Raw genomic sequence first — 26,416 nt, 5'->3', positions numbered from 1 at the left:
GATATGTCGTGGCACAGGGATGGATGTGGATGTAATCTGCCAGTCCTCACACCTACCACCAGTGCAGGAGACCCAGGTATAGCCTGGCCGATATGTCCTGGCACAGGGATGGATGTGGCTGTAATCTGCCAGTCCTCACACCTACCACCAGTGCAGGAGGCCCAGGTATACCCTGGCCGATATGTCCTGGCACAGGGATGGATGTAATCTGCCAGTCCTCACACCTACCACCAGTGCAGGAGGCCCAGGTATAGCCTGGCCGATATGTCCTGGCACAGGGATGGATGTGGATGTAATCTGCCAGTCCTCACACCTACCACCAGTGCAGGAGACCCAGGTATAGCCTGGCCGATATGTCCTGGCACAGGGATGGATGTGACTGTAATCTGCCAGTCCTCACACCTACCACCAGTGCAGGAGGCCTAGGTATAGCCTGGCCGATATGTCCTGGCACAGGGATGTCTGTGGCTGTAATCTGCAAGTCCTCACACCTACCACCAGTGCAGGAGGCCCAGGTATAGCCTGGCCGATATGTCCTGGCACAGGGATGGATGTGGCTGTAATCTGCCAGACCTCACACCTACCACCAGTGCAGGAGGCCCAGGTATAGCCTGGCCGATATGCCCTGGCACAGGAATGGATGTGGATGTAATCTGCCAGTCCTCACACCTACCACTAGTGCAGGAGGCCCAGGTATAGCCTGGCCGATATGTCCTGGCACAGGGCTGTCTGTGGCTGTAATCTGCCAGTCCTCACACCTACCACCAGTGCAGGAGGCCCAGGTATAGCCTGGCCGATATGTCCTGGCACAGGGATGGATGTGGATGTAATCTGCCAGTCCTCACACCTACCACCAGTGCAGGAGACCCAGGTATAGCCTGGCCGATATGTCCTGGCACAGGGATGGATGTGGCTGTAATCTGCCAGTCCTCACACCTACCACCAGTGCAGGAGGCCCAGGTATAGCCTGGCCGATATGTCCTGGCACAGGGCTGTCTGTGGCTGTAATCTGCCAGCCCTCACACCTACCACCATTGCAGGAGACCCAGGTATAGCCTGGCCGATATGTCCTGGCACAGGGATGGATGTGGCTGTAATCTGCCAGTCCTCACACCTACCACCAGTGCAGGAGGCCCAGGTATAGCCTGGCTGATATGTCCTGGCACAGGGATGGATGTGGCTGTAATCTGGCAGTCCTCACACCTACCACCAGGGCAGGAGGCCCAGGTATAGCCTGGCCGATATGTCCTGGCACAGGGATGGATGTGGCTGTAATCTGCCAGTCCTCACACCTACCACCAGGGCAGGAGGCCCAGGTATAGCCTGGCCGATATGTCCTGGCACAGGGACGGATGTGGACTCCAGAGAAAGGGAGTATTCTCTGGGGATCTGCAGTAAATATATTATTTTATGCAGTAACTGTATTGCTATAGACTACAAGAACACATAGAACTTCTATAGTTATATATATCACTGTTTTATTACGAATGTTATTATATGCTGTAAAGCCGCTCACCATTCTGCAGATGTGGGTCTCCATCTGGTATAACAACATCATTCACCGTCACCGATCTTCTCTTCACTACAAGCTGGTCCAAGCCAAACACCATCCTGAGAGCCTGGGGACACAGCAAGGTATATACTGTATATATCTCAGTATTACTTATTACACCTGTGGCTCCACGTCAGTAAACGCTCCCAGTACTCACCTTGGGGCAGGAGCCGGCTCTGGAACAGGGCTCTCCAGAGATATAAACAGCCCAGTTGGCATCGGTAGAGGAGGCCAGGTTATACAAGCAGTTTCCATGGAAATTAAAGTGTTTCCCATCAAAAGTGCGGAAGTGGAACCCTCCCCATGTCACGCAGGTGGTAAAATGGTTTCCTTCCCGGAGAGAACCGCCAACCAGGGCCGTGGAGAGATTGGGGCTCATCAGAAATGAGGATGGCGTGTCGGCTGCACAAAGATACAGAGACACAAAGCCGGGTCACTAAGCTATTCACAAGTGATTTACTATTTATTTATTACCAGTTACTTATATAGCACACACATATTCTACAGCGCTGTACAGAGAATATTTGGCCATTCACATCAGTCCCTGCCCCAGTGGAGCTTACACTCTATATTCCCTATCACATGCTTACACACATGTTAGGACCCAATTAACCTACCAGTATATTTTTGGAGTGTTGGAGGAAACCAGAACACCCAGAGGAAACCCACGCAAGCACAGAGAGACTATACAAACTCCACACAGATAGGGCCGTACTCACCTCTTTGTTATACACACGTCAGTGTTGCTCTGGCCTTCAGATCATTGTCCTGCTGAAAAGTGAACTTTTTCCCAAGCCTTATGGGGGGTATCCACTTAGCGATATACAAACGAGCGCACGATTGCGACATTGCAATAGTGCTGTCGTTTGTATAGCTAGTGATGTGCTAGGACTGAATGTTCACTCGTTCAGTCCCGGCACATCCCTCATCCGAGATCGTCAGGTTGACCTGCATGTACGGTCGATGTCAGAAGCGACCTGCGGGCACTCGCATAGCGGGTCGCATCCGTCCAAAACATGCGCGATTTGCAAGATAACGACATAGTTATCGTGCAGTCGCTTGTTTAAGTGGATACCCCCCATTAAGCTGGGTACACATGTGAAGATTATCTGTCCAACCAGCCAACTAGGTGATAGGTTGGAATGAAAATCTGGTAACGTATGGGAGTAACTGATGATCAGCAATTTGCTCCCAAACGCCGGAAAAAGGAGAAAAACTGTTGTTTGAACAAATAGTTTAGATCAAACGTTTAACAAACTTACAAGAAAAAAGAGAAAAGCGCTCCGTGGTAAAAGGGGAATATAGATGTAAAGATGTGTAAGGATTTATGGTCTGGGTATTGTAATCTTATTAACCGTAGTGTTTAGTGTGAGTGGACAATCTAAATTTTATGATAAATATACACAAATATATATATATATACATACATACATACATACACACACAAGCATACACATATATATATATATATATACATACATACAAACACACACATATATATATATATAGTTCTCTTCCAAAAAATAGATGTATGACGTCAGGTGGGCAATAACTTGAGGCTGGGAGTTGACAAAATAATTAGGAATTTGTCCAATGATAATTGTGAATAATGTCTTATAGTTAAAGCGCCCAGTCTCTCTGATTCTGACAGGTGGGCAACAACTGGAGGCTGGGTGTTATAAATTAAAGGATGATATACTAGAGGCCTTATAAAATGCCAGAGAATGGGACCATCTGACCTTATGTATTTGATATATAATACTACCAATCTATCCGGCTATACAGGTAGACAGAATCTGTAGGCTGGATGTTACAGTAATAATATTATGATGATAGCTGTATATATATATATATATATATATGTGTGTGTGTGTGTGTGTGTGTGTGTGTGTGTGTGTGTGTGTGTGTGTGTGTGTGTGTGTGTGTGTGTGTGTATATATTTGTGTATATTTATTAGGGGTGAGCGGGTTCGGATTTCTGAAATCCGAACCCCCCCGAGCCCCCCCGATCCGAGTCCGATCCGAGTCAGGCTCGACTTTTCCCGCCTGACTCGGATCTGACATCGAGGCAAAACGTCATCATCCCGCCTTCCGAGTCTCGCGGGTTTTGGATCCTATATAAGGTACCCGCGTCGGCGCCATTTTCTCACTCGGCTGTGGACAGTGAAGAGGGAGGGTGGGAGTTAGTGCTGTGTAGTGTAGTGTAGTGTAGTGCTGCTGTTGTCCACTACTTCAAAGTCCATATGGGCTGGCTGTGTTGTGCTGTGCTGCTGTTGTTAATAGGGGCTGTGTCCACTACTTCAAAGTCCATAGGGGCTGGCTGGACTGTGTTGTGCAGTCAGTTCCAAAGTCCTGTGCAGTGTCCCAGTCCTAAAGGGGTGCTGTAGTGTTGTCCAGGGGGTGCTCTGTCCATCAGGGGTGCTCCCCCCAAGTGCTAAAAAAATAATATATTTTCTGTGTTTGTGAATTGTGTGCGCAGTAGCCGCACGTGCATCAACAAAGTAGTGCCAAGCGTGCGCCTGTGTCATAAGTAAAGGGCCGGCTGGCTTGACCGTTAAGGGTGCTGTAACCCCCGAAAGTACACTCCAGTCCAAACCAAAAAAAAAATTATTTTCTGTGTTTGTGAATTGTGTGCGCAGTAGCCGCACGTGCATCAACAAAGTAGTGCCAAGCGTGCGCCTGTGTCATAAGTAAAGGGCCGGCTGGCTTGACCGTTAAGGGTGCTGTAACCCCCGAAAGTACACTCCAGTCCAAACCTAAAAAAAAATTATTTTCTGTGTTTGTGAATTGTGTGCGCAGTAGCCGCACGTGCATCAACAAAGTAGTGCCAAGCGTGCGCCTGTGTCATAAGTAAAGGGCCGGCTGGCTTGACCGTTAAAGGGTGCTGTAACCCCCGAAAGTACACTCCAGTCCAAACCAAAAAAAAATTATTTTCTGTGTTTGTTAATTGTGTGCGCAGTAGCCGCACGTGCATCAACAAAGTAGTGCCAAGCGTGCGCCTGTGTCATAAGTAAAGGGCCGGCTGGCTTGACCGTTAAGGGTGCTGTAACCCCCGAAAGTACACTCCAGTCCAAACCTAAAAAAAAATTATTTTCTGTGTTTGTGAATTGTGTGCGCAGTAGCCGCACGTGCATCAACAAAGTAGTGCCAAGAGTGCCCCTGTGTCATAAGTAAAGGGCCGGCTGGCTTGACCGTTAAAGGGTGCTGTAACCCCCGAAAGTACACTCCAGTCCAAACCAAAAAAAAATTATTTTCTGTGTTTGTGAATTGTGTGCGCAGTAGCCGCACGTGCATCAACAAAGTAGTGCCAAGCGTGCGCCTGTGTCATAAGTAAAGGGCCGGCTGGCTTGACCGTTAAAGGGTGCTGTAACCCCTGAAAGTACACTCCAGTCCAAACCAAAAAAAAATTATTTTCTGTGTTTGTGAATTGTGTGCGCAGTAGCCGCACGTGCATCAACAAAGTAGTGTCAAGCGTTCGCCTGTGTCATAAGTAAAGGGCCGGCTGGCTTGACCGTTAAGGGTGCTGTAACCCCCGAAAGTACACTCCAGTCCAAACCTAAAAAAAAATTATTTTCTGTGTTTGTGAATTGTGTGCGCAGTAGCCGCACGTGCATCAACAAAGTAGTGCCAAGCGTGCGCCTGTGTCATAAGTAAAGGGCCGGCTGGCTTGACCGTTAAAGGGTGCTGTAACCCCCGAAAGTACACTCCAGTCCAAACCAAAAAAAAATTATTTTCTGTGTTTGTTAATTGTGTGCGCAGTAGCCGCACGTGCATCAACAAAGTAGTGCCAAGCGTGCGCCTGTGTCATAAGTAAAGGGCCGGCTGGCTTGACCGTTAAGGGTGCTGTAACCCCCGAAAGTACACTCCAGTCCAAACCTAAAAAAAAATTATTTTCTGTGTTTGTGAATTGTGTGCGCAGTAGCCGCACGTGCATCAACAAAGTAGTGCCAAGAGTGCCCCTGTGTCATAAGTAAAGGGCCGGCTGGCTTGACCGTTAAAGGGTGCTGTAACCCCCGAAAGTACACTCCAGTCCAAACCAAAAAAAAATTATTTTCTGTGTTTGTGAATTGTGTGCGCAGTAGCCGCACGTGCATCAACAAAGTAGTGCCAAGCGTGCGCCTGTGTCATAAGTAAAGGGCCGGCTGGCTTGACCGTTAAAGGGTGCTGTAACCCCTGAAAGTACACTCCAGTCCAAACCAAAAAAAAATTATTTTCTGTGTTTGTGAATTGTGTGCGCAGTAGCCGCACGTGCATCAACAAAGTAGTGTCAAGCGTTCGCCTGTGTCATAAGTAAAGGGCCGGCTGGCTTGACCGTTAAGGGTGCTGTAACCCCCGAAAGTACACTCCAGTCCAAACCAAAAAAAAAATTATTTTCTGTGTTTGTGAATTGTGTGCGCAGTAGCCGCACGTGCATCAACAAAGTAGTGCCAAGAGTGCGCCTGTGTCATAAGTAAAGGGCCGGCTGGCTTGACCGTTAAAGGGTGCTGTAACCCACAAAGTACACTCCAGTCCGAACCAAAAAAAAATTTATTTTCTGTGTTTAGCCGCACGTATATATCAAATCGATATAACATAAATGGAGGACCAAACTTTCTCCGATAAAAATAAAATAGAGAAAGATCAAGAACCACTTCCTCCTAGTGCTGAAGCTGCTGCCACTAGTCATGACATAGACGATAACATGCCATCAACGTCGTCTGCCAAGGCCGATGCCCAATGTCATAGTAGAGGGCACATACAATCCCAAATGGCAAAGTTCAGGAAAATGACCTTGAAAAAGACATTTAAATCAGCTGAAGAGAAACGTAAACTTGCCAATATGCCATTTACGACACGGAGTGGCAAGGAACGGCTAAGGTCGATCCCTAGTATGTTCATGACTAGTGGTTCAGCTTCACATGACGATGGAAGCCCTCCTCCCACTAAAAAAATCAAAAGAGTTAAGCTGGCAAAAGCACAGCGAAGAACTGTGCTTTCTAAGAAGATATCACAAATCCCCAAAGAGAGTCCAAGTGTGGTGGTGGTTGCGATGCCTGACCTTCCCAGCACTGGACGGGAAGAGGTGGCTCTTTCCACCATTTGCACGCCCCCTGCAAGTGCTGAAAGGAGCACCCACAGTCCACTTGCTGATATGCAAATTGAAGATGTCACTGTTGAAGTACAACAGGATGAGGATACTGGTGTAGCTGGCGCTGAGGAGGAAGTTGGTGAGGAGGATTCTGATGGTGATGTGGTTTGTTTAAATCAGGCTCCGGGGGAGACAGTTGTTGTCCGTGGGATGAAAAAGCCCATCACGGTCATGCCTGGGCAGAAGACCAAACATTCCACCTCTTTGGTCTGGCAATATTTCTATCCAAATCCGGACAACAACTGTCTTGCCATATGTACCATATGTAAAGGTGAAATAAGTAGGGGTAGGGACGTCAACCACCTAGGAACATCCTCCCTTATACGGCACCTGCAGCGCGTTCATAAAAAGTTACTGTCAAGTTCAGAAACTTTGGCTCAGACCGTAAGCAGTCCAGGGACACCTAAATCCCGTTGTCCTGTTGTATCCAAGCGCCTGCAAACCACACCGTCAACTCCCTCCTCGTCAATTTCCTCCTTAGTCAGGATCGGAAGTAGTCCTGCAGGCCATATCACTGGCATGACTGACTCTCCTATCCGGGATTCCTCCGGAGGATCCTGCATTGCTACGCCTACTGCTGCCGCTGCTGCTGTTGCTGCTGCTGCTGGGAGTCGTTCATCATCCCAGAGAGGAAGTAGGAACACCACTACTTTTACTAAACAATTGACCCTCCAACAGTCCTTAGCGAGGAGGATGAAGTACGACAGCAGTCATCCTGAAGCAAAACGTATAACTGAGGCCTTGACTGCTATGTTGGTGTTAGACGTGCGTCCGGTATCCGCCATTAGTGCAGTGGGATTTAGACAATTGATGGAGGTAGTGTGTCCCCGGTTCCAAATCCCGTCTAGATTCCACTTCACTAGGCAGGCGATACCGAGACTGTACAGAAACGTCAGAAAAAGTGTCCTCAGTGTCCTGAAAAATGCCGTTGTACACAATGTCCACTTAACCACGGACATGTGGACAAGTGGAACAGGGCAGACTAAGGACTATATGACTGTGACAGCCCACTGGGTAGATGTATCACCTTACGCAGCAACAGCAGCAGCGTCACCAGTAGCAGCATCTCAGAAACGCCAGCTCGTTACAAGGCAGGCTACGCTGTGTATCACCGGTTTCAGTAAGAGGCACACCGCCGACAACCTCTTAGAGAAACTGAGGGAAATCATCGCCCAGTGGCTTACCCCACTTAGACTCTCCTGGGGATTTGTGATATCTGACAACGCCACCAATATTGTGCGGGCATTACATCTGGGCAAATTCCAGCACGTCCCATGTTTTGCTCACACAATAAACTTGGTGGTGCAGAATTTTCTGAAAAGCGACAGGGGCGTGCAGGAGACGCTTTGGGTGGCCCGAAAAATTTCTGGCCACTTTCGCCATTCAGCGACTGCGTGCCGAAGACTGGAGCGCCAGCAAACACTCTTGAACCTGCCCCGCCATCACCTGAAGCAAGAGGTTGTGACGCGGTGGAACTCAACCCTCTATATGCTTCAGAGGATGGAGGAGCAGCAAAAGGCCATACAAGCCTATACATCCACCTATGACATAGGCAAAGGAGGGGGTATGCACCTGACTCAAGCGCAGTGGAGAATGATTTCCGTGTTGTGCAAGGTTCTTCAGCCCTTCGAACTTGCCACACGTGAAGTCAGTTCAGACACTGCCAGCTTGAGTCAGGTCATTCCCCTCATCAGGCTTTTGCAGAAGCAGCTGGAGAAAGTGAAGGAGGAGCTAAGACGGAGCGATTCCGCTCGGCATGTGGGACTTGTGGATGAAGCCCTTCATTCGCTTTGCCAGGATTCCAGGGTGGTCAATCTGTTGAAATCAGACCACTACATTTTGGCCACCGTGCTCGATCCTAGGTTTAAAGCCTATGTGGTGTCTCTCTTTCCGGCCGACACAAGCCTGCAGAGGTGCAAAGACCTGCTGGTGAACACACTGTCAGCTGAAGCGGAACGTGACACGTCAACGGCTCCTTCTTCATTTTCTCCCGCAACTGGGGCTGCCAGGAAAAAACTTAGGTATCCTAAGCAACCCGCTGGCGGTGATGCAGGGCAGGCAGGACCAAGTTTGGACATCTGGTCCGGACTGAAGGACCTGGCAACAATTTCTGACATGTCTACTGTCACTGCATATGATACTGTCACCATTGACAGAATGGTGGAGGATTACATCGGTGACAGCATCCAAGTAGGCATGTCAGACAGTCCATACCTGTACTGGCAGGAAAAAGAGGCAATTTGGAGGCCCCTGTACAAACTGGCTCTATTTTACCTGAGTTGCCCCCCCTCCAGTGTGTACTCCGAAAGAGTGTTTAGTGCAGCCGGGAACCTTGTCAGCGAAAGGCGTAGGAGGTTGCTTCCACAGAATGTGGAGAAGATGATGTTCATCAAAATGAATTATCAGCTCTTCCAGGGAGACCAGCCTCCAGAAGGTACAGAGGGACCTGTGGTGGTGGATTCAAGTGGGGACGAGTTAATACTTTGTGAGGATGAGGATGTACACACTGAAGAGGGTGAGGAATCGGTGGATGAGGAGGATGAGGATGACATCTTGCCTCCGTAGAGCCAGTTTGTGCAGGGACACATTAATTGCCAGCTTGTTTTGTGGGGGCCCAAACGAACCAATCATTTCAGCCACAGTTGTGTGGCAGACCCTGGCGCTGAAATGATTGATTTGTTAAAGTGTGCATGTCCTGTTTATACAACATAAGGGTGGGTGGGAGGGCCCAAGGACAATTCCATCTTGCACCTCTTTTTTTCTTTGCATTATGTACAGTTTGGGGCCTAGTTTTTCTAACTGCCATCCTGCCTGCCACTGCAGTGTCACTCCTAGATGGGTCACGTGTTTGTGCCGCCCACTCGTGTCGCTTAGCATAGTCATCCAGCTACCTCGGTGCAACCTTTTGGACATAAAAACACTATTGTGAGGTGTGAGGTGTTCAGAATAGACTGGAAATGAGTGGAAATTAAGGTTATTGAGGTTAATAATAGCATAGGAGCAGAAAAACCTACAAATTCTGTGATTTTAGCTGTTTTTATGCTTTTTTTCAAAAAAATACAGATCCAAAACCCAAAACCCAGAACCCAAAACACGGAAGGGTGGTTTTGGCAAAACCAATCCAGATCCAAAACACGAAGAAAGATCCAGATCCAAAACCAAAACACAAAACACGAAAAGTGGCCGGTGCACACCCCTAATATTTATCATAAAATTTAGACTGTCCACTCACACTAAACACTACGGTTAATAAGATCACAATACCCAGACCATAAATCCTTTACACATCTTTACATCTATATTCCCCTTTTACCACGGAGCGCTTTTCTCTTTTTTCTTGTATTTTCTGCTATTGGGGGAGTTTAGGACACCTTCCGGGAAAGCATCTAGTGGTATTAACTGTCCCTTCCATGTGAGCGCTGACTGTCTTTTCCCTGTGTTATTTACTATTGTTTAACAAACTTGTCTGACGCCATTTTCATCTGTTTTCTGGCATTTAGGAGCAAATCGCTGATCATCAGTTACTCCCATACATTACCAGATTCTCATTCCAACCAATCAGCTAGTTGGACGGTTGGACAGATAATCTTTACGTGTGTACCCAGATTTACGCGTGGATGCACCATTAGTTTTCTAGCACTGACGCAGGTCGTCCTGCACTGTCTCCCCGCATTTTGCCCCGTCCACTGATAATTCACTTCTACCACTGAGGAAAAGTATCCCCACAATATGGCGCTGCCACCTTCACACACCCTCCAACATGACCCCTTCCACCAGGTATCACTACGCTCTGCTCCCAGCTGATGTATCAGTGCCCTCACCTGTGTTTAAACACAATTCATCATTTAACTAGTAGAACACAGGTGACTGCAATCATAAATGAGGTGGGAAGTCCAGGACCAGAGCATTGTGTACCTGGTGGAAGGGGTCATCTCTGGGGGGGGGTCTGGCTTTATATAGCTATGTTAGGAGGTGTTTGCTGAGGAATGAGCTGTTACAGGAACGCAGTTGTGGGCCGAAGTCGCCTTCTCCTCAGCCCCAGAGGATGTATCCTATATTGCGGTAAGAAGCCACAATGTGCTTATGTGTGAATGATCTCCCCCTCACTAAAGCTGGATACAAACTTGACAGATATATTTGAAGACCCAGAGATCTGCGATCACACTGATCACTGAACTGTATTATTAGGTGTTACACGAATTGCTGGAATGGAGGAGTTAATATCCCCTATGTCTGTATTTGGGGGGAGTGTGACGGTGTAGTCATTATATGTGCGTTTTCATGTATGTACATAGCACGGCCAGATGGAGCAAACTTTGCAGCGTTATATATTTGTATTTGTTTTTCACCCTAAATTATTTTTCTTGGTTTATACCTGCAGAATACAGAGCAGTGGTGTGTACAGTATGTGTATAGTACAGGGAATACAGTACAGTATGTGTATAGTACAGGGAATACAGTACAGTATGTGTATAGTACAGGGAATACAGTACAGTATGTGTATAGTACAGGGAATACTGTGCAGTGGTGTATAGTACAGGGAATACAGTATGTGTATAGTACAGGGAATACAGTATGTGTATAGTACAGGGAATACAGTATGTGTATAGTACAGGGAATACTGTGCAGTATGTGTATAGTACAGGGAATACTGTACAGTGGTGTGTGTATAGTATGTGTATAGTACAGGGAATACTGTACAGTGGTGTGTACAGTATGTGTATAGCACAGGGAATACAGTACAGTGGTGTGTATAGTACAGGGAATACAGTACAGTATGTGTATAGTACAGGGAATACAGTACAGTATGTGTATAGTACAGGGAATACTGTGCAGTGGTGTATAGTACAGGGAATACAGTATGTGTATAGTACAGGGAATACAGTATGTGTATAGTACAGGGAATACAGTATGTGTATAGTACAGGGAATACTGTGCAGTATGTGTATAGTACAGGGAATACTGTACAGTGGTGTGTGTATAGTATGTGTATAGTACAGGGAATACTGTACAGTGGTGTGTACAGTATGTGTATAGCACAGGGAATACAGTACAGTGGTGTGTGCAGTATGTGTATAGTACAGGAAATACTGTACAGTGGTGTGTACAGTATGTGTATAGTACAGGGCATACTGTACAGTGGTGTGTACAGTATGTGTATAGTACAGGGAATACTGTGCAGTGGAGTGTACAGTATGTGTATAGTACAGGGAATACAGTATGTGTATAGTACAGGGAATACAGTACAGTATGTGTATAGTACAGGGAATACAGTATGTGTATAGTACAGGGAATACAGTACAGTATGTGTATAGTACAGGGAATACAGTATGTGTATAGTACAGGGAATACTGTACAGTGGTGTGTACAGTATGTGTATAGTACAGGGAATACCGTGCAGTGGTGTGTACAGTATGTGTATAGTACAGGGAATACAGCATGTGTATAGTACAGGGAATACAGTACAGTATGTGTATAGTACAGGGAATACAGTACAGTATGTGTATAGTACAGGGAATACAGTACAGTATGTGTATAGTACAGGGAATACTGTGCAGTGGGTAGACGTTGGTAGCTGAGCGACTACGTGGAGCGGCTGGATAGCCATGGGTAGACGTTGGTAGCTGAGGGGCTACATGGAGCGGCTGGAGCGCAGTGGGAAGGCTACTTAGCTAAACTAAGAAACTAGTTGCACTGGCAACTTGTGTGAGCATTGGGGATCCTTTTATAGTGGACACTGGGAGCTGACAGGCTGAGAGAGAAGGAGAAGGCTCCTCATTGGTGGTAGTGGGGTCACATGGGCAATCCAAGATGGCCGCGCCCATGGACCGGAGGACAGCGCTTCCTGGAGGTAGTCAGCGGGGACCAGTGGTGAGCAGGAGCCGGCGTGGGAGCAGCACAGCAGCGGGACACTCCAGAGGACAACAGCGGAGACTGCCTTGGGAGAAGAGGAAGGAGCGTACAGCGCGGGAGCCGGAAGACAGCGCGGGTCAGCTCCCGCACAGGTAAGCGACGGGGTCTGATTCTGGGGTCTCCAGGCCGGCGTGTGACAGTACCCCCTTCTTCAAGAGTGGCCACCGGACACTTCCTTGGTTTATGAGGAAATTTCACATGGAACGCTTTGACCAGACGGGGTGCATGGACATCGGAGGCATTTATCCAGATTCGTTCCTCCGGACCATAATTCTTCCAGTCGATAAGGTATTGAAGACGGTTGTATCGACAACGGGAATCTAAGATTCTGTCAACTTCGAACTCCTCTCCCTGCTGTGTTTGAACACTAGAAGCTTTAGGCAGGACCTTCTGAAATCGGTTTAAGACTAGTGGTTGTAAAAGAGAAATATGGAAGGAACTTGGAATGCGAAGAAATGGAGGAAGCTTTAACTTGTAAGCCACAGGATTCAGGACTTTGATGATTGGGAATGGACCAATGAATCGCGGAGCAAATTTCATCGAGGGTACTCGGAGTCTTAGGTTTCGGGTAGAGACCCAGACCATATCCCCAGGTCGGAAATTTGGAATCGCTCGTCTTTGGCGGTCAGCAAATCTCTTGTACCGGGCTGACGTTTTAGTCAGAGAGGAACGAACCTTTTCCCAGATGTTGGAGAATTGTTGAAGGGACATTTTGGCCGCAGGCACATCTAATGTGGGAAGAAGAGGGAAATCTGGCACTCGAGGATGTTGACCAAAAACTGTAAAAAAAGGAGTTGAGCTGGTGGATGTGTGATAATGATTATTGTGGGCAAATTCGGCCCAAGGAAGAAGTTCAATCCAGTCATCTTGGGAGGAGGAGACAAAAGTGCGCAGGGACTGTTCCAGGTCTTGATTGACCCTTTCGGTCTGACCGTTGGTCTGGGGATGATAAGCGGTAGAAAATTTGAGTTTTACCTGAAGGGCTGAGCAGAGTGACCTCCAGAACTTCGCTACGAACTGTACTCCCCTGTCGGAGAGGATCTCTTGAGGAAGGCCGTGGAGCTTGAAGATCTCTTTTATAAAGCTCTGGGCGAGTAGAGGTGCAGACGGAAGCCCAGTAAGTGGTACGAAATGGTTATCCACGATAACCCAAATTGTGTTGTGGCCCCGAGATGGAGGAAGATCAGAGATGAAATCCATAGATAGGTGAGTCCATGGCTTAGATGGAATTGCAAGAGGTTGGAGTTGACCGTGTGGAACCCGCCGAGGTATCTTGTGTTGGGCACATTTGATGCATGAAGACACATAAGACCTGACGTCCTTTTTCATCGAAGACCACCAATAGGACCGCTGGATAAATTCTAGGGTTTTATCCATACCCAGGTGACCAGAGAACCGGGAAGCATGAGCCCAATGCAGTAACCTCTTGCGGAGTTCCGCAGCGACGAAAGTCTTCCCAACCGGGGGTATAGAAGATAATTGGGTAGAGGCGAAGGAAGCGGAATTCAAGATTGGTTGGGGCTGCTCCATGGGTAGATCAGGGTTGCTCGTCATGGAACGGGAGAGTACGTCGGCTTTCAGGTTTTGTGAACCGGGGCGATAGGAGACTTTGAAGTTAAATCTAGAGAAAAACATTGCCCACCGGGCTTGACGAGGGTTCAAGCAATTTGCAGATTTAAGATAAAGGAGGTTCTTATGGTCAGTAAAAATGGTAATGGGGTAATGAGCTCCTTCTAGAAGATATCGCCATTCTTCGAGGGCTAGTTTCATGGCGAGTAACTCTTGATCTCCAATGGTGTAGTTCTTCTCTGCAGGCAAAAACTTCCGGGAAAAGAAACCACAGGGATGAAGTTTTTCATCTTTAAATCGCTGGGAGAGCACTGCACCGACACCTTCAGAGGATGCGTCCACCTCCAGGATAAAGGGCCGGGTGGAGTCTGGTTGCTTTAAGATGGGAGCGGAGATGAAGGCTTGCTTAAGAAGTTGAAATGCAGAGGTAGCTTCGACGGGCCATATAGTTGGATCTGCTCCCTTGCGGGTGAGGGCTGTAATCGGAGCTACCAGAGTCGAGAAACCTTTTACAAACTTGCGATAGTAATTGGCAAATCCTAGGAATCTTTGTATGGATTTTAAGGAAGAAGGAAGAGACCAATCAAGAATGGCTTGTAGTTTTGACGAATCCATTTGAAGGCCTGTTCCGGAGATAATGTATCCCAGGAATGGTACACTTGAGACCTCAAACAGACACTTCTCTAATTTGCAAAACAGTTGATTGGACCGCAACCTCAGAAGGACTTGTTTGACCTGGTCTCGATGAGTTTGGAGGTCTTGAGAAAAAATCAAAATGTCGTCTAAGTAAACGACCACACACTTGTACAAGAGGTCCCGGAAGATTTCATTGACGAAAAACTGGAAGACGGCCGGAGCATTACAGAGGCCGAAGGGCATAACGAGATACTCGTAGTGCCCATCCCTGGTGTTGAAGGCCGTTTTCCATTCATCGCCTGGACGGATACGAATTAAATTATAGGCTCCTCTTAGGTCGAGTTTGGAAAAAACTGTGGCTCCCTTGACTCTATCAAATAACTCTGTAATGAGAGGAAGAGGGTAGCGATTCTTAATAGTTATTTCATTAAGACCCCGGTAGTCAATACACGGGCGCAAGCCACCATCTTTTTTTTTTTTACGAAGAAAAATCCAGCCCCTGCTGGAGACGTGGAAGGTCGAATGAAGCCTTTATTTAAGTTTTCCGTAATGTACTCCGACATGGCCTGAGTCTCAGGGAGAGATAGAGGATAGGTTCGGCTCCTAGGAGGATTCTTCCCGGGAATCAGATCTATGGGACAGTCCCAATCACGATGGGGAGGTAACAGGTCTGCGCTCTGTTTGCTAAAGACGTCCTGAAACCCATCGTAGGCTTTGGGCAGGTCTGTAGAATCCCGTACAACGGAAGATCTGATAGGTATTACCCGCTGAAGGCAACCTTTGAAGCAATTGGAACCCCAGGAGATTATTTGCATGGTGGTCCAATTGATTTGAGGTGAATGTCTCTGTAGCCAGGGTAATCCGAGGACTAAAGAATGAGAGGCTTTGGGAATCACTAGGAAGGATAGTTGTTCGGAATGGAGCACCCCAATGGTAAGTTTAAGTGGTGTTGTACGATGGGTGATGGTTCCACTAGAAATGCGACTACCATCGATGGCGGTTAAAGTGATGACTCGAGGCAACGCTTCCATGGGGATTTGATGCTTCTGGACAAATTCAGTAGTGACAAAGTTCTCTGCCGCTCCGGAATCCAGGAGAGCTAATACAGCTTTGGAACCTCGAGGACACTTTAAATGAGCCTGGATGGTGGAATCAGACTTCCTTTGTGATTCAATGGCAACTCCTAACTTAACCTCTCTTTCATAAGTTAGGAGGAGGCGTTTCCCGGACGAATGGGACAAGTTTTAACTAAATGTTGAGGAGATCCGCAGTACATACAGAGGTTCTGCCTCCGCCTTTTCTGACGCTCCTCAGCCGATAAATGAGAGCGGTTGACCTGCATGGGTTCTTCGCCCAGAGGAGGAGAGGGTAAGCGGGAAACTGGACGAGGCCTTCCACGATCAAATCTGCCTCTTTCCAAGGCACGCTCCCTGTGACGTAGATCCACCTTGTTGCAGAGGGAGATTAACCCATCCAAACTGGTTGGAAGGTCACGGGAAGCTAGGTCGTCTTTGGGCCTTTCAGAAAGGCCACTACAGAAGGCAGCGATGAGGGCATCCTCGTTGCAATTGAGTTCTGAAGCCAGAGTCTGGAACTGGACTACGTATTGGCCGACAGTCCTGCTGCCCTGACGGAGGCATAGAATATCAGCTGATGCGGAGGTGGTTCTTCCGGGTTCATCAAAGATTTTGCGAAATGTAGCAACAAATTCGGGGTAGTTGGAGAGCAGGGGATCAGACTTCTCCCAAAGGGGCGAGACCCAATCGAGTGCTTGGCCAGAGAGTAGAGAGATGATATATGCCACCCTGGTTCTGGCCGTCGGAAAGTTGGCGGATTGTAGCTCGAATTGGATTTCGCATTGATTTAAAAAAAACCCTGCAGAATTTGGGGTTGCCATCGAACTTGCTCGGAGGGGAGAGCTGAAGACGAGCAGGAGGTAGAACCGGAGGAGCAGGTGACACCACAGGAGGAGAGGAGGCTTGGGAGCCAGCGGGAGCGGGATGAGCCAGTAAGGACTGAATGTTGTCCAGGCGTGACGACATATCTTGGATAAATTGGATCAGCTGAGCCTGAGAGGTCTCCTGTCTTTCCAGACGGGATAGTACATCCTGCGAGGCTTCTATCCCAGATCCCTGACCACTTGCCGAGTCCATCGGGCCAGTGCAAACTGTCACAAGCGTGGAATTTAGGAGCTGTGTTCCCGGACTGGGCCTTGGATCTGTATTATTTGGCGCAGACGCTCGCTGGAGGAGGCTTGGTTTAATGAAGTTTCTCCGCATGAGAGGGTGCAGCGAACTGACAGGAGTTTGAGGAATGCGGCAGTAACGAGATAGCTAGGAAGCTACGTGGAGCGGCTGGATAGCCGTGGGTAGACGTTGGTAGCTGAGTGGCTACGTGGAGCGGCTGGATAGCCGTGGGTAGATGTTGGTAGCTGATTGGCTACGTGGAGCGGCTGGTTAGCCGTGGGTAGACGTTGGTAGCTGAGTGGCTACGTGGAGCGGCTGGATAGCCGTGGGTAGACGTTGGTAGCTGAGTGGCTACGTGGAGCAGCTGGATAGCCGTGGGTAGACGTTGGTAGCTGAGTGGCTACGTGGAGCGGCTGGATAGCCGTGGGTAGACGTTGGTAGCTGAGAGGCTACGTGGAGCGGCTGGATAGCCGTGGGTAGACGTTTGTAGCTGAGCGGCTACGTGGAGCGGCTGGATAGCCGTGGGTAGACGTTGGTAGCTGAGCAACTACGTGGAGCGGCTGGATAGCCGTGGGTAGACGTTGGTAGCTGAGGGGCTACGTGGAGCGGCTGGATAGCCGTGGGTAGACGTTTGTAGCTGAGCGGCTACGTGGAGCGGCTGGATCGCCGTGGGTAGACGTTGGTAGCTGAGAGGCTACGTGGAGCGGCTGGATAGCCGTGGGTAGACGTTGGTAGCTGAGCGACTACGTGGAGCGGCTGGATAGCCGTGGGTAGACGTTGGTAGCTGAGGGGCTACGTGGAGCGGCTGGATAGCCGTGGGTAGACGTTTGTAGCTGAGCGGCTACGTGGAGCGGCTGGATCGCCGTGGGTAGACGTTGGCAGCTGAGTGACTACGTGGAGCGGCTGGATAGCCGTGGGAAGGCTACTTAGCTAAACTAAGAAACTAGTTGCACTGGCAACTTGTGTGAGCATTGGGGATCCTTTTATAGTGGACACTGGGAGCTGACAGGCTGAGAGAGAAGGAGAAGGCTCCTCATTGGTGGTAGTGGGGTCACATGGGCAATCCAAGATGGCCGCGCCCATGGACCGGAGGACAGCGCTTCCTGGAGGTAGTCAGCGGGGACCAGCGGTGAGCAGGAGCCGGCGTGGGAGCAGCACAGCAGCGGGACCCTCCAGAGGACAACAGCGGAGACTGCCTTGGGAGAAGAGGAAGGAGCGTACAGCGCGGGAGCCGGAAGACAGCGCGGGTCAGCGCCCGCACAGGTAAGCGACGGGGTCTGATTCTGGGGTCTCCAGGCCGGCGTGTGACAGTATGTGTACAGTACAGGGAATACAGTGCAGTGGTCTGTACAGTATGTGTATAGTACAGGGAAAACAGTACAGTGGTGTGTACAGTATGTGTATAGTACAGGGAAAACAGTACAGTGGTGTGTACAGTATGTGTATAGTACAGGGAATACAGTGCAGTGGTGTATAAAGTATGTGTATAGTACAGGGAATACTGTACAGTGGTGTGTGTACAGTATGTGTATAGTACAGTGGTGTGTACAATATGTGTATAGTACAGGGAATACAGTACAGTAGTGTGTATAGTACAGGAAATACAGTACAGTGGTGTGTGCAGTATGCGTATAGTACAGGGAATACACTACAGTATGTGTATAGTACAGGGAATACAGTACAGTGGTGTGTGCAGTATGTGTATAGTACAGGGAATACAGTACAATGGTGTGTGCAGTATGTGTATAGTACAGGGAATACAGTACAGTGGTATATACAGTATGTGTATAGTACAGGGAATACTGTGCAGTATGTGTATAGTACAGGGAATACTGTGCAGTGGAGTGTATAGAACAGGGAATAAAGTGAAATGGTGTGTACAGTATGTGTATAGTACAGGGAATACTGTACAGTGGTGTGTATAGTATGTGTATAGTACAGGGAATACTGTACAGTATGTGTATAGTACAGGGAATACTGTGCAGTGGTGTGTACAGAGTGTGCATAGTACAGGGAATACAGTAGAGTGTGCATAGTACAGGGAATACAGTGCAGTGGTATGTACAGTATGTGTATAGTACACGGAATACTGTACAGTGGTGTGTATAGTATGTGTATAGTACAGGGAATACTGTACAGTATGTGTATAGTACAGGGAATACTGTGCAGTGGTGTGTACAGAGTGTGCATAGTACAGGGTATACAGTACAGAGTGTGCATAGTACAGGGAATACAGTGCAGTGGTATGTACAGTATGTGTATAGTACAGGGAATACTGTACAGTGGTGTGTACAGAGTGTGTATAGTACAGGGAATACAGTGCAGTGGTATGTACAGTATGTGTATAGTACAGGGAATACTGTACAGTATGTGTATAGTACAGGGAATACTGTACAGTGGTGTGTACAGTATGTGTATAGTACAGGGAATACTGTGCAGTGGAGTGTATAGTACAGGGAATAAAGTGAAATGGTGTGTACAGTATGTGTATAGTACAGGGAATACAGTGAAATGGTTTGTACAGTATGTGTATAGTACAGGGAATACTGTGCAGTGGAGTGTATAGTACAGGGAATACAGTACAGTGGTGTGTATAGTACAGGGAATACTGTGCAGTGGTGTGTGCAGTATGTGTATAGTACAGGGAATACAGTACAATGGTGTGTGCAGTATGTGTATAGTACAGGGAATACAGTACAGTGGTATATACAGTATGTGTATAGTACAGGGAATACTGTGCAGTATGTGTATAGTACAGGGAATACTGTGCAGTGTAGTGTATAGAACAGGGAATAAAGTGAAATGGTGTGTACAGTATGTGTATAGTACAGGGAATACTGTACAGTGGTGTGTATAGTATGTGTATAGTACAGGGAATACTGTACAGTATGTGTATAGTACAGGGAATACTGTGCAGTGGTGTGTACAGAGTGTGCATAGTACAGGGAATACAGTAGAGTGTGCATAGTACAGGGAATACAGTGCAGTGGTATGTACAGTATGTGTATAGTACAGGGAATACTGTACAGTGGTGTGTATAGTATGTGTATAGTACAGGGAATACTGTACAGTATGTGTATAGTACAGGGAATACTGTGCAGTGGTGTGTACAGAGTGTGCATAGTACAGGGAATACAGTACAGAGTGTGCATAGTACAGGGAATACAGTGCAGTGGTATGTACAGTATGTGTATAGTACAGGGAATACTGTACAGTGGTGTGTACAGAGTGTGTATAGTACAGGGAATACAGTGCAGTGGTATGTACAGTATGTGTATAGTACAGGGAATACTGTACAGTATGTGTATAGTACAGGGAATACTGTACAGTGGTGTGTACAGTATGTGTATAGTACAGGGAATACTGTGCAGTGGAGTGTATAGTACAGGTAATAAAGTGAAATGGTGTGTACAGTATGTGTATAGTACAGGGAATACAGTGAAATGGTTTGTACAGTATGTGTATAGTACAGGGAATACTGTGCAGTGGAGTGTATAGTACAGGGAATACAGTACAGTGGTGTGTATAGTACAGGGAATACTGTGCAGTGGTGTGTACAGTATGTGTATAGTACAGGGAATACTGTGCAGTGGTGTGTACAGTATGTGCATAGTACAGGGAATACAGTACAGTGGTTTGTACAGTATGTGTATAGTACAGGGAATACTGTGCAGTGGTGTGTACAGTATGTGTATAGTACAGGGAATACTGTGCAGTGATGTGTACAGAGTGTGTATAGTACAGGGAATACAGTGCAGTGGTATGTACAGTATATGTATAGTACAGGGAATACTGCACAGTATGTGTATAGTACATGGAATACAGTACAGTGGTGTGTATAGTACAGGGAATACTGTGCAGTGCTGTGTACAGTATGTGTATAGTACAGGGAATACTGTACAGTGGTGTGTATAGTACAGGGAATACAGTACAGTGGTGTGTGCAGTATGCGTATAGTACAGGGAATACACTACAGTATGTGTATAGTACAGGGAATACAGTACAGTGGTGTGTGCAGTATGTGTATAGTACAGGGAATACAGTACAATGGTGTGTACAGTATGTGTATAGTACATGGAATACAGTACAGTGGTGTGTACAGGATGTGTATAGTACAGGGAACACAGTGCAGTGGTATATACAGTATGTGTATAGTACAGGGAATACTGTGCAGTATGTGTATAGTACAGGGAATACTGTGCAGTGGTGTGTACAGTATGTGTATAGTACAGGGAATACTGTACAGTGGTGTGTATAGTACAGGGAATACTGTACAGTGGTGTGTACAGTATGTGTATAGTACAGGGAATACTGTACAGTGGTGTGTATAGTATGTGTATAGTACAGGGAATACTGTACAGTATGTGTATAGTACAGGGAATACTGTACAGTGGTGTGTACAGAGTGTGTATAGTACAGGGAATACAGTGCAGTGGTATGTACAGTATGTGTATAGTACAGGGAATACTATACAGTATGTGTATAGTACAGGGAATACTGTACAGTGGTGTGTACAGTATGTGTATAGTACAGGGAATACTGTGCAGTGGAGTGTATAGTACAGGGAATAAAGTGAAATGGTGTGTACAGTATGTGTATAGTACAGGGAATACAGTGAAATGGTTTGTACAGTATGTGTATAGTACAGGGAATACTGTGCAGTGGTGTGTACAGTATGTGTATAGTACAAGGCATACAGTACAGTATGTGTATAGTACAGGGAATACTGTACAGTATGTGTATAGTACAGGGAATACAGTACAGTATGTGTATAGTACAGGGAATACTGTGCAGTGGTGTGTACAGTATGTGTATAGTACAAGGAATACAGTACAGTATGTGTATAGTACAAGTAATACTGTACAGTATGTGTATAGTACAGGGAATACAGTACAGTAAGTGTATAGTACAGGGAAAACTGTGCAGTATGTGTATAGTACAGGGAATACAGTACAGTGGTTTGTACAGTATGTGTATAGTACAGGGAATACTGTGCAGTGGTGTGTACAGTATGTGTATAGTACAGGGAATACTGTGCAGTGATGTGTACAGAGTGTGTATAGTGCAGGGAATACAGTGCAGTTGTATGTACAGTATATGTATAGTACAGGGAATACTGCACAGTATGTGTATAGTACATGGAATACAGTACAGTGGTGTGTATAGTACAGGGAATACTGTGCAGTGGTGTGTACAGTATGTGTATAGTACAGGGAATACTGTACAGTGGTTTGTATAGTACAGGGAATACTGTACGGTGGTGTGTACAGTATGTGTATAGTACAGGGAATATTGTACAGTGGTGTGTATAGTATGTGTATAGTACAGGGAATACTGTACAGTATGTGTATAGTACAGGGAATACTGTGCAGTGGTGTGTACAGAGTGTGCATGGTACAGGGAATACAGTGCAGTGGTATGTACAGTATGTGTATAGTACAGGGAATACTGTACAGTATGTGTATAGTACAGGGAATACTGTACAGTGGTGTGTACAGAGTGTGTATAGTACAGGGAATACAGTGCAGTGGTGTGTACAGTATGTGTGAAGTACAGGGAATACAGTACAGTGGTGTGTACAGTATGTGTATTGTACAGGGAATACTGTGCAGTGGTGTGTACAGTATGTGTATAGTACAGGGAATACTGTACAGTGGTGCGTACAGAGTGTGTATAGTACAGGGAATACAGTGCAGTGGTGTGTACAGTATGTGCATAGTACAGGGAATACAGTACAGTGTTGTGTATAGTATGTGTATAGTACAGGGAATACAGCACAGTGGTGTGTACAGTATGTGTATAGTACAGGGAAAACAGTACAGTAAGTGTATAGTACAGGGAATACTGTGCAGTATGTGTATAGTACAGGGAATACAGTACAGTGGTTTGTACAGTATGTGTATAGTACAGGGAATACTGTGCAGTGGTGTGTACAGTATGTGTATAGTACAGGGAATACTGTACAGTGGTGTGTACAGTGGTGTGTACAGTATGTGTATAGTACAGGGAATACTGTACAGTATGTGTATAGTACAAGGAATACTGTGCAGTGGTGTGTACATTATGTGTATAGTACAGGGAATACAGTATGTGTAGAGTACAGGGAATACTGTGGAGTGTATAGTACAGGGAATACAGTATAGTGGTGTGTATAGTACAGTGAATACTGTGCAGTGGTGTATACAGTATGTGTATAGTACAGGGAATACTGTACAGTGGTGTGTACAGTATGTGTATAGTACAAGGCATACAGTACAGTATGTGTATAGTACAGGGAATACTGTACAGTATGTGTATAGTACAGGGAATAATGTGGAGTGTATAGTACAGGGAATACAGTATAGTGGTGTGTATAGTACAGTGAATACTGTGCAGTGGTGTGTACAGTATGTGTATAGTACAGGGAATACTGTGCAGTGGTGTGTACAGTATGTGTATAGTACAAGGAATACAGTACAGTATGTGTATAGTACAGGGAATACTGTACAGTGGTGTGTACAGTACAGGGAATACTGTGCAGTGGTGTGTACAGAGTGTGTATAGTACAGGGAATACAGTGCAGTGGTATGTACAGTATATGTATAGTACAGGGAATACTGTACAGTATGTGTATAGTACAGGGAATACAGTACAGTGGTGTGGATAGTACAGGAAATACTGTGCAGTGGTGTGTACAGTATGGGTTTAGTACAGGGAATACTGTACAGTGGTGTGTATAGTACAGGGAATACTGTACAGTGGTGTGTACAGTATGTGTATAGTACAGGGAATACTGTACAGTGGTGTGTATAGTATGTGTATAGTACAGGGAATACTGTACAGTATGTGTATAGTACACAGAATACTGTACAGTGGTGTGTATACAGTAAGTGTACAGTACAGGGAATACTGTGCAGTGGTGTGTACAGTATGTGTATAGTACAAGGCATACAGTACAGTATGTGCATAGAACAGGGAATACTGTACAGTATGTGTATAGTACAGGGAATACTGTACAGTATGTGTATAGTACAGGGAATACAGTGCAGTGGTATGTACAGAGTGTGTATAGTACAGGGAATACAGTGCAGTGGTGTGTACAGTATGTGTGAAGTACAGGGAATACAGTACAGTGGTGTGTACAGTATGTGTATTGTACAGGGAATACTGTGCAGTGGTGTGTACAGTATGTGTATAGTACAGGGAATACTGTACAGTATGTGTATAGTACAGAGAATACTGTACAGTGGTGTGTATAGTACAGGGAATACAGTGCAGTGGTATGTACAGTATGTGTATAGTACAGGGAATACTGTACAGTGGTGTGTACAGAGTGTATATCGTACAGGGAATACAGTGCAGTGGTGTGTACAGTATGTGTGAAGTACAGGGAATACAGTACAGTGGTGTGTACAGTATGTGTATAGTACAGGGAATACAGTGCAGTGGTGTGTACAGTATGTGTATTGTACAGGGAATACTGTGCAGTGGTGTGTACAGTATGTGTATAGTACAGGGAATACTGTGCAGTGGTTTGTACAGTATGTGCATAGAACAGGGAATACTGTACAGTATGTGTACAGTACAGGGAATACTGTACAGTATGTGAATAGTACAGTGAATACAGTACAGTGGTGTGTACAATATGTGTATAGTACAGGGAATACTGTACAGTATGTGTATAGTACAGGGAATACAGTATGTGTATAGTACAGGGAATACTGTGCAGTATGTGTATAGTACAGGGAATACTGTGCAGTGGTGTGTACAGTATGTGTATAGTACAGGGAATACAGTATGTGTATAGTACAGGGAATACAGTACAGTATGTGTATAGTACAGGGAATACTGTGCAGTGGTGTGTACAGAGTGTGTATAGTACAGGGAATACAGTGCAGTGGTGTGTACAGTATGTGCATAGTACAGGGAATACAGTACAGTGGTGTGCACAGTATGTGTATAGTACAGGGAATACAGTACAGTAAATGTATAGTACAGGGAATACTGTGCAGTATGTGTATAGTACAGGGAATACAGTACAGTGGTTTGTACAGTATGTGTATAGTACAGGGAATACTGTGCAGTGGTTTGTACAGTATGTGCATAGAACAGGGAATACTGTACAGTATGTGTATAGTACAGGGAATACTGTACAGTATGTGTATAGTACAGGGAATACTGTACAGTGGTGTGTGCTGTATGTGAATAGTACAGTGAATACAGTACAGTGGTGTGTACAATATGTGTATAGTACACGGAATACTGTACAGTATGTGTATAGTACAGGGAATACAGTATGTGTATAGTACAGGGAATACAGTACAGTATGTGTATAGTACAGGGAATACTGTACAGTGGTTTGTACAGTATGTGTATAGTACAGGGCATACTGTGCAGTGGTTTGTACAGTATGTGTATAGAACAGGAAATACTGTGCAGTGGTTTGTACAGTATGTGTATAGAACGGGAAATACTGTGCAGTGGTTTGTACAGTATGTGTATAGTACAGGGCATACTGTGCAGTGGTTTGTACAGTATGTGTATAGTACAGGGAATACTGTGCAGTGGTTTGTGCAGTATGTGTATAGTACAGTGAATACAGTACAGTGGTGTGTATAGTACAGTGAATACAGTACAGTGGTGTGTGCAGTATGTGTATAGTACAGTGAATACAGTACAGTGGTGCGTACAGTATGTGTATAGTACAGGGAATACTGTACAGTATGTGTATAGTACAGGGAATACAGTGCAGTGGTGTGTACAGTATGTGTATAGTACAGTGGTGTGTACAGTATGTGTATAGTACAGGGAATACTGTGCAGTATGTGTATAGTACAGGGAATACAGTGCAGTATGTGTATAGTATAGGGAATACAGTATGTGTATAGTACAGGGAATACAGTGCAGTGGTGTGTACACTATGTGTATAGTACAGGGAATACTGTGCAGTATGTGTATAGTACAGGGAATACTGTGCAGTATGTGTATAGTACAGGGAATACAGTGCAGTGGTGTGTACACTATGTGTATAGTACAGGGAATACTGTGCAGTGGTGTGTACACTATGTGTATAGTACAGGGAATACAGTGCAGTGGTTTGTACAGTATGTGTATAGTACAGGGAATACAGTACAGTGGTATGTACAGTATGTGTATATTACAGGGAATACAGTACAGTATGTGTATATTACAGGGAATACAGTATGTATATAGTATAGGGAATACAGTATGTGTATAGTACAGGGAATACAGTACAGTATGTGTATAGTACAGGGAATACAGTATGTGTATAGTACAGGGAATACAGTACAGTATGTGTATAGTACAGGGAATACTGTGCAGTATGTGTATAGTACAGGGAATACTGTGCAGTGGTGTGTACACTACGTCTATAGTACAGGGAATACTGTGCAGTATGTGTATAGTACAGGGAATACAGTACACTACGTGTATA

General features: G+C 46.1%; 1 protein-coding gene across 1 annotated transcript in view; it reads right to left on the bottom strand.

Annotated features, from left to right (window-relative positions):
• The window catches only part of LOC148454570 (SCO-spondin-like), a 147,596-nt gene extending 145,665 nt beyond the window's left edge, over positions 1-1,931 (bottom strand). The window contains exons 1-2 of the mRNA XM_088460772.1: positions 1,710-1,931; positions 1,517-1,619 (exon numbers count right to left, since the gene is read on the bottom strand). Coding sequence (XP_088316898.1) covers positions 1,517-1,619; positions 1,710-1,931 — 325 coding nt within the window. The remainder of the gene's footprint in view (positions 1-1,516; positions 1,620-1,709) is intronic.
• Positions 1,932-26,416: the final 24,485 nt, after the last annotated feature.

This window comes from Taudactylus pleione, unplaced genomic scaffold, assembly GCF_031769625.1.
Source record: "Taudactylus pleione unplaced genomic scaffold, aTauple2 ptg000978l, whole genome shotgun sequence".
In the NCBI taxonomy this organism is placed as follows: Eukaryota; Metazoa; Chordata; class Amphibia; order Anura; family Myobatrachidae; genus Taudactylus; species Taudactylus pleione.
Note: the sequence above shows the minus strand (reverse complement) of the source record. Positions and strands in the feature narration are given on the sequence as shown.